At 36.7% G+C, this 9,440-nt stretch overlaps 1 protein-coding gene across 1 annotated transcript; it reads left to right on the top strand.

The window, feature by feature from the left end:
- The first annotated feature begins 2,685 nt into the window (after nt 1–2,685).
- On the top strand, nt 2,686–7,814 carry LOC128232119 (uncharacterized). The gene is made up of 7 exons (XM_052945491.1): nt 2,686–2,740; nt 3,814–3,995; nt 4,877–5,088; nt 5,353–5,421; nt 6,126–6,195; nt 6,464–7,167; nt 7,567–7,814. The coding sequence occupies exons 2-7, from the start codon at nt 3,845–3,847 to the stop codon at nt 7,714–7,716; spliced, it is 1,356 nt and encodes a 451-aa protein (XP_052801451.1). The 5' UTR covers nt 2,686–2,740; nt 3,814–3,844; the 3' UTR covers nt 7,717–7,814.
- Nucleotides 7,815–9,440: the final 1,626 nt, after the last annotated feature.

Raw genomic sequence — 9,440 nt, 5'->3', positions numbered from 1 at the left:
GAGGTCTGAGGACTGTCCATTGACAACATGTCCGATGAAACTGTATCTTGCAGTTGTCACAATATATTGAGTCAAGGGCACATCCCTCAGCACAACACTAAGCGGGAACTCAGACGTCCCCATTTCATTAACAATTAAACGCATACAACACAAATAGATAATAAACCAATTACAAGATTGTTCTGGATCTGGATCTGGATCTGGATGATACGTTGCAGGGCCTTTCAGCATATAAGCAACGGGAGAGAGAGGGGTTAGTCCAAATGGAATACGGCTGATTTGAAGCCGTCAACTGTCTTTGCTTGCGCAACACTATCACTCAATTTATTCCAGTCAATAATTGTTCGTAGGAAAAATGATTGGTTATAACTTAGGGTTTTACACTGAATAGTTTTGAAGCATGTAGAATGATTAATTGACTGATTTGTAATAATGTTATCAGTGGCACAATTCTCAAAAGTCTTAGCTTTCACTCTGCGTTTATTTGCTCGGACAGACGTTAAATAGTCTTGGCATGACAGGACTGGCACCAGCCCCCCGACCACCTTATAAAACATCGTCAGTCTGTTGGCTTTCCTTCGGTCCTGGAGTGAAGGTAGTTTCAGGTCTCGAAGCATTTGTGTGACGCACCCAGGGGACCTGGTGGTGTAGTCGCCCGTGATAAACCTAGTGGACTGTTTTTGGACCTTCTAGCTCAAGCTTGTCAATGTCTCTCTGGAGGTATGGATCCCAGACGATCGAACTGTATTCTAGGGTAGAGCGTACCAAAGAAAGGAATGCTGTTTTGCGACAGGAATCAGGGCAGTGTTTCAGGTTCCTTCTTAGAAATCCTAGGGTTGAGTTTGCCTTCTTGGTGATCTTGCTGATATCGGCACTCCATTTCAGGTCGTCAGCTATGGTGACTCCTAGGTATGGATTCTCTGGTACTTGTTGAAGGATGTGGTTGTCCAACTGGTAAAATCTGGACGATTTCTGGTTGATGCTCATTATGTAGCATTTCTTCGCGTTAAAGCGCATTCCCCAGGTATTGGCCCATGTTTCAAGCTAACGGAGGTCCTTTTGGAGAATTTCATGATCTTTGCTATTTTTGATTGTTCGGTACAGCAGGCAGTCATCCGCAAATAAACGTACTGTTGACTTAACTGAGTCTGGTAGAACATTAATATGACAAAGGAAGAGGATTGGGCCGAGGACTGTGCCCTGTGGTACGCTGGAGTCAACTGCGGCTGGTTCGGATTCTTCACCCTCCATCACTACCTACATGGTCCTGTTTGTCAGGAAGTCATTTAGCCAGTTGTTTATTTTGCCGGTGACTCCATACAGCTGAAGTTTGTGTAGAAGTTTCTAATGAGGCACGGTGTCAAAGGCATTGCTGAAATCGAGTATGGCCACGTCAATCTGTGATCCAACATCCTGATTTGAGAGGAGGTCGTGGACTGTTGTGAGTAGCTGGGTTTCACAAGAAAAGCCAGATCGAAAACCGTGGTTTAATGAGGTCAGGATGTTGTTTGCCTCTAGATGGTCCAGAATATGTTTACAGATGATATGTTCAAGGAGTTTACAGGATATACACGTTAGGAATACTGGTCTATAGTTTTCGGCTAGGTGTACATCACCTTTCTTAAATACAGCGGAAATGTTAGCGTTCCTCCAGTCTGAGGGAAGTGTACCTGTATCAACTGAAAACTGAAAGATGGTGCTTAAGGCAGGTGCTATCTGGTTGGCGCAGGTCTTCAATACTAGGTTTGATATCTTGTCTGGTCCCAGGGCTTTGGAAGTGTTGATTCCTGTTAAGAGCTTCTCGACCCCTTTCGTAGAAATTGTAAGAGGGAGTATATGGGACTTACTTCTCTTGGATGTATCTGGGAGTTGTGGGTTGCTATCGTCCCTGGTGAAGACGGACTTGAATTGGTCAACCAGGATTTGGGCCTTCTCTTTGCCATTGTTGACTAGCCTTCCTGCCTTCTTGAGGGGTGCCACTCCAACGCTATCTTGTCTTCTGGATTTGACGTACCGCCAGAATGGTTTCGAGTTATTCTCTTTGAGTCCTTTCAGAATAGTGTTGTTGATGTGGTTGACCTTAGCTTTCTTGAAGGCTTTCTTGCATTCACGTTGGTACTGCTTAAACAGGCCCCACTGTTGGGTTTGCTTAGCGTGTTTGTATAACCTGGACTTCCGCCTTATCATTTTCTTCAAGTCTTTGTTGAGCCAGTGTTTAAACACAAAAACTGATAAATCTGTTTAAACATTCCAAACACTATTTATTTAACGTATATCTAACACTATATATTGTTGAAACTTGAATACATAGGAAATGCAAGGGTTAAACGCACCTGTTCTGTGTCATCTTTTTTAATTTGTTTGGGTAGTTGAATACTTCTCATATTTGAATTTAACGAGTCAGGCTAAGCAAGCTAGTTGTTCTGCCTGTTCCGAAATTGACTAACTGCGTTATAAGTGCTCTGCCAGGATTTTTAGCTTGGGCGAAATAAACAACCTGTTTTTTTAAGGATTGTATTACATGTCCAAGCATAACACCCAGTTGATTATGGTCTGCAGCTCGTTAATTAATGAGAGATATAAGTATTTTCCAAACAAGCGGACGTTGTCCAGAGATACCACCCTACACTGTAGACAATTCTTTATAATTTCAGCATTAGAACTTGAAAGTGTGGAGTGCTACTTTGTTGTCTGCTACAAATTCCAATGTAAACAAAGCTGAAAACCTGAAAACCAAAATGTATGTTTATAACGATACACACAACTTTTTCACTTTATATCAATATTAAAACAATACTTTTTAAAGGAATAAAAACTAATTCACTGTCACAGCCACAAGTCCTTCAAAAAATGAGTTTAAAGGCCTATTTTAAGCCTTCTATAAGTGCCCCCCCCCCCCAACCTTGTATAAGTACACAACCTCTGTTAATTGATCTTAATCAAATTGCCTATGTGTCTTATCAGATTTCCGATCTAAGTATTCTGCTGTGCAGTTTGGAATGTTTATTATAGAAATGGACCCTAAATGGCCACGAGCCAATAAACGAATACACTGGAAATTGGCCCCTACTGTGACACCAGTGCAATTAGCAGGAGATGCACACCAGGGGATTACCATGCCAAACATTTTTTAAACTAGGCCCTTAACAGTTAAAATTTGATTTGATAAACGTTGTTCCCGCCTAAGAATTGCTTTGGTCGCATGCTTAGTCCACCTAAATGGCCGTCAACGAGTCTTTTGACAATTTTTCAACTATGGTAGACTCGTGACGTCCACCATCCAAGCGAAAGGTCCTTGTGCAGACAATCCTCGTGGCCACAATTTTGAAATTATCTCCATTATAAATTCAAATTTCTACACCTACTGTTAAACACATATTTATTTATCTCATTATGCCAAATAACATGTTCAGATATCATAAAACACTTATATACGTCGATTGTTTATCAAGTATCCTGATCTCTGTAAATCTGGGACAAATCTGACAGGTTGTGTACATGTAAAAAAAAGTATTCGTGACCCAGAATATATTTATGTGAAAATAACGACTCTAACCACAAATTCAATCCAGTTTAGATCACTGTTGGGTATATATTTTGTCAACAATTTTGTCATTAATATTTAACATGCATAGTATTACTAAATATTATTTCACCCGGTGTTAAATGGTAGAGAGTTGTAACGTTACAGGAATACATAAGAAATGTCAAAATAATAAAAAAAAGTATCCCTGATCACTCATTATTGTAGCTAGTCGCCTGCTCTAGTGACTATTCTGGCCCTCTTCTTTATAATTGTGACTTCAATTGCAGTGTGAACGAGAAACTGTGTGGTCATATCATCATGTCAGACAGTGCCCCTTCACCAACACCTTCAGAAGACAACAGGAAAAATGTTCGAGATGACCTCATGCAAAATGCGCTTGAAAACTTTATGAGCAGGGCACCACAGAGTTACGATGACTTTGTGGACTCTTTCTCCACACTGAAGCAGTGTAAGTTTTGGTTTCAATATCACTTTTTAAACCTTATAAAAAGACACCAGTAATATTTTTGGCGATTGACGGACTTGCCACATCCATAGTTATTGTTTACTTAATGGTGAAAGCAGCGCAGCGATTCTATAAGCATCTACTGGTCCTGATTTTTGAAATATCTGAAGCTTATTAAATTCTGAAATAAAAGCAGACGCTATAAATTTTGAAATGAAAGCAGACACTTCGAGCGTCACTACCATATTCAGCTATATAAATGGTTCATGAAAAAAACATTGAAATCAAATGCAAAAACTAATATTAAGTGTGAAAAGATGTTAGTGTGTGCATTCCTGTGATGACTTTTACCTTCATGGTGTAAACATAAATAAGACATGTTTAAAAAAAAAATATAAAAAATTACAACATACTCGTAACTGTTTAATTGACTGGGTTTACATATATATATATATGTTCATGTGTATTTGAAAATAATTCATGACTGTGAAACTATTTAAAACTTTGAAGTTAAATAATACTTATTATAATATGTTTTGGCATGGTATTTACAGTTGAGAGTGGTGGCATGCCTTGAAAAATAAAAATGTCCAAGTCATAAAAGAGTTCCCCCAAATGCCCATTATTGTGTCATGCTGAAAACAATCTCATAAGTAACTGTTTGCCCATTATTGTGTCATGCTGAAAACAATCTAATAAGTAACTGTTCAACAAACTAAGCACCAGATGCTTTCTTCAATGGTAATAAACTAATTGAATTGTTGGTTCAAAATGTGAAGGCAAGCATTAACCTTTACAATACTTGATATACAATGTATAAAAATGTACAAATAGTGTACATGTATTATAGGCGTTTATATTGTGTAAAAAATATGTCATTGTAGGTAAACCTGCCCTTGTACCATCCCTGGCAGAGAGGAAGCTGGCAGGACACACGCCAGCACCAACTGGCCTCACAGACCAGACTGAACCGTCAGATGATGGTCCTGTTAAGTCAACACGCAACATTGTCAACGACATTAAGCGCAGAAGACTAGGGAAAGTCATCGTTGGCAGGAAACCAGAGGAAGACAAGGGAGAGGAGATTGAAGAACAGGTCTGTGTTTGTGTTATATATTTTTGAAATAGTTATATCAGGTTGTACACCTACCAAATAACCAATAAATACACCTCTAATCTTGTCATGTCTTTTTTAAAAAAAAAAATGGTCAAGTATACAGTTGTGATATTCTCATAAAACTCTGTACACATGTTACTTAAGATAATACCCATTATGTTTTGTGTCCAGAAAGCCCTATAACACTTAATTATTAAAGATTTGCACTGTATAGTTACTACAGTTTGTATCTAATGACTACAGGTGTTGTCAGAGGGCAATGTTAGCTGCCGACTGGGCAAGTCCAATGTCATCAGGACGGGAGCAGTGAAGGTACACTCTAGTCTTCCTAAATGACTTGGTTTTATATAGATTTAATTAATATCTATTTGATGATGTTGCTGTATGGTAAATGGTCAATGCAACCAATTCTTGAATCAATGTTTGTTCACAATCATGTGAACTTTTTTTAAGCATTTCTTGAATTGATAAATACAAGTTTTATGCGGTAAAATATTTACTCCGTACTAAGATTCATTAACTCATTTTTATTTACACCATTTCTACAGAGATGAAATAAGAATGTGTGAGCAGGTTAAAGTTACTGCAAGCAATTCTAGAGTTTTTAAATTAATTTGAATCAATTCAAAATGATCAATTAGGTAGACATAATTTTAGTCAAATTCGAAATTTGCCTTGAAGTTTATGTTCAAAATTGCTAGATTGATTTGAAAGAAATTTTAATTTCAATTTAATAGAAAATATAGGTTTCATTTCAGTGTTTAGTTGCATGGTAATGAATTAACATAACTGTATGTACATCAATCATTGAAATTAGACTTTTTGATGAACCAATCCTTGGATGAACCTATCATTGAAATTAGACTTTTGGATAAATATACCGATTCCTTAAACTAACAAGTGGCATCAAACTATTTAATAAGCCCTGCTTTATAAAATCTTTAATTTTATGAAACCCCAAAACAAAAATTATCGATGCAGGGCTTGGGCTAATTTCAACTACTGCATGATTACAGGTGGACAACTTTGTTGATGAAGATGACTTAGTAGAGCTCACACCAGAATATAGTGCAAGTTTCTCCTCAGGTACATGTTTTTCATCAAAACATAGTCGGTACTTATTGGGCATCTTTGAATTTGCCGAATAAAAGAGAGATTTACCAACTCCATTTCCTCAAAGAAATTTTCATTATAAATTATCTAGGAATTGTCTAACATCTAGGTTGTCGGAATGAAATAAAGCTATTGACATTTATCATTATATAAAAGCAATGTTGTTAGTTTATATGTGCTATTTAAATCAAATACAACTTTATAAGTCCATCAAATCCATATATATCTTCTTTTTTTAAAGGCAAACGACGTAGTGACAAGGAAAAACAAGTTAGCTTAACTCCTCCATCTAGCAAATCTTCAAACACAGTCCAGCAGACCATCTCAAATAAACAATCAACTGATGACCTGTTAATGAATTTCATGGCTGATTTACAAAAGGAATTAAGCACCAATGAGAATCAACATTCTCAGAATACTGTGTCTTTAAATAAAACCCTTGCACCCACAATACAAAGTCCTTCAAACATGGATATACAGACTTTCATTGATAAGCAACATAGAGAAAACCAGAAAATGGGTGATAAGGGTAATAAAGTGGATCAATCAGATGAGACTGAAGAAGTTGACTTTGATGATGATGACTGCGATGCAGCTTTGGAACTATGTGATGATCAGAACAGTCAGGATTTGAAAATTCACATTAATGCTGAAGATCTAGAACATGTTGCACAGAATGAAATCTCAGAGGATGCAAGACACAAGTTGAAACTCAGTGAAATCTATAAAAATGCATTGATGGACTCAGAAGGAAATGTTATGACAACAATGGCAGATATGATGTCAAGGGAGGGAGCCGATACTGATGTTGATGCTAGGGGAGATAACTTAATATTCCCTGGGCAGGTGGAAGAGGAGAAAAAAGTGGCAACACAGATAACACAAACACAACTCAAGTTTAGGGCAACATACAAACATCAGGAGGACACTTCAACAGCAGAACAGGTAGAGGAAAATAACACATCTTTTAGTATACTCGAGTACTTTTATTACAACTAGTGTAAAGCTATATTTTGATAAGACCTTTATACTCAAGAAATTTGAAAAGAAATAAAATAATCCACTAGCATAACTATTTCAGTACTAAAAGCAATAATGTATTTTCACTTGCTATGATAAAGCCAGCTTGTAAACATACATCTGGTGTGGTAATGCTTTATTGATTCATGATTAGCCATCCTAATGTAAAATTTTAATGTAATAACAATGCTACATACTTCATGCTGAATTGCAATTAACTTCATCATCACCTCCATTATGTTAGTCCAACTGAGATTACTGAATGATTGCAGAGAAATTATATAGATTTGCCTCCATTAACAACCGAGTATTTGATGATTTTAGGAAGACCAAGACAATATAGCTGGTACTGTCATAGAGCCATTCCAACTAGATGCTGACTATGACTATGATAATGTGGTCCTCACTGCCAAATTTTCCCCTGGAGATATACTGGATATCAAACTGAAGCAGAGGCAGGCTGTGTGCTCGTAATGTTGACATTTAAACCAAAAAGTAAATGATTTGTTCAATAAATGAGTTTATATGCATTATAGTCAAGGATATTAAGAAATAAATCTGTCTGAAATGTAGTTTTACTGTTATTACTTGGATCTCTCATTTCTTAATTACATTTCTAGGGTAAATTACAGTAATTGTAAACCACAACTTGGAATTTTGAGGAATTGGATGTGTTACCTGCTTGAAGTGTTTTAATGTGATTGGGCAAAACTGTGTTGTTTATTGAGATTCTTGTCTGGGGGTGATAATACGTGCATTTCCTCCGTAAAGTAAAGCTTTCATCGAATTCAAGCTGCTTTTTGCTTGGACGGACTGGTCCAATATCACTCAATTATTAACTAAAAGGACTTGAACTGAAAAAACACCAAGCCTGGACCTGTATATGATATGCTCATCTTCGGTAATTGAAGCTCCTCATTAAGTTTCATGGAATACAATCTAGTCATTGCTGAGAAATAGCCTAGATGCAAAAGTGAGGATGGAAGAACGAACAGACAAGAAAGTGGCGACTTCATGCTCACCTGAAATGTTCAGGGTGAATAAAAAAAGACGTGGTATTACATTACATGCTTTTTGATGGTTTAAAAACAGTGTTATATATCCTGTTAAGTAAGAGGGGTCACAGTAGGAAATGATATATCATAAACTATAATTCTATATATATGCCAGCCCTCAAAATTTTTAAATATATCTGTGGGTGTCAGGACACTGATGCTCTTTATGCATATATCCGGTATGTAGCATTCCATAATACTATTCTATAAACAGCAAGGGTGACCTTGAACTTCCAGGTAGGGTTTTGGGTCTTGCACGCGACACAACACATTTATGTACCCAATGCATGTGCAAGTTTATTTTAAAATCCATGTGCATGAGGATGGGTCTTGCCTTTATAAACCTGACATGTGTGAACATTAATTTTAAAATTAGTATGTGGATGACAAATTAACAGTCCAGACATGACCAACTATACTTACTGGTAATATGCATCTTTCCATAATGATAAACCTGTCTGTCCCTGACCTTTGAGGTAAAGTTCCAGCTTGGACAAGGAAAACTGGACTGATGGGAGGCATGGACTGTGAGATTTTAAAATAACCTTTGGAGGCATAAAAATGAATGTTATCACACAGTGCAGGGAAGAGACAATGATGTCATTTCCGGTATGATGTCATTCAGCTTAAATTTGGTGCGATTCTCCAACTTTAAATCCATTAATCATTTCATTTTGGCCCTCAGAGTAAGATTTTTTTGCAATATATTTCACCTCATCTTACAATGAAAAAAAAAAAATATTCTCTAGGCCATAGCCTCGGTGTTGTCATCTTAACAAAACCTGTTATGATTATTATTACTTATTTGACTGCTGTTTGCCCATGCCAGTAATACATGGTACATGAATTTGAACACTTACATGTAAGATCTGGGAAAAGGGTTATTTGTCCAAGGTAATATATACTGGTGAGCACTGTCTTTTCCAATGGCAATGGAATATAGGAAATTCAATTAACAGTCAGTTTAAAATCATTATTTCTGTAACACACTGACAGTGTCATCTTCAGTATGGATAATTTAGTAGTTTATATATAATCATGACTAAAAATGCATGAATCTGAACAATAACAATATGCGGGCTAGATATAATGCAAATCATTCTTTGTCATTACAAATTTCATATTTTAAAAAAATAAGGGATT

This window comes from Mya arenaria, chromosome 4, assembly GCF_026914265.1.
Source record: "Mya arenaria isolate MELC-2E11 chromosome 4, ASM2691426v1".
Lineage (NCBI taxonomy): Eukaryota > Metazoa > Mollusca > Bivalvia > Myida > Myidae > Mya > Mya arenaria.
Note: the sequence above shows the minus strand (reverse complement) of the source record. Positions and strands in the feature narration are given on the sequence as shown.

Bases quoted from the DNA above. Each gene is read 5' to 3' on its own strand.
- LOC128232119 (XM_052945491.1), top strand. From the start codon at position 3,845: ATGTCAGACAGTGCCCCTTCACCAACACCTTCAGAAGACAACAGGAAA. The intron at 5,089-5,352 runs GTCTGTGTTTGT...TAATGACTACAG, and splicing joins GAGAGGAGATTGAAGAACAG to GTGTTGTCAGAGGGCAATGT. The intron at 6,196-6,463 runs GTACATGTTTTT...CTTTTTTTAAAG, and splicing joins TAGTGCAAGTTTCTCCTCAG to GCAAACGACGTAGTGACAAG.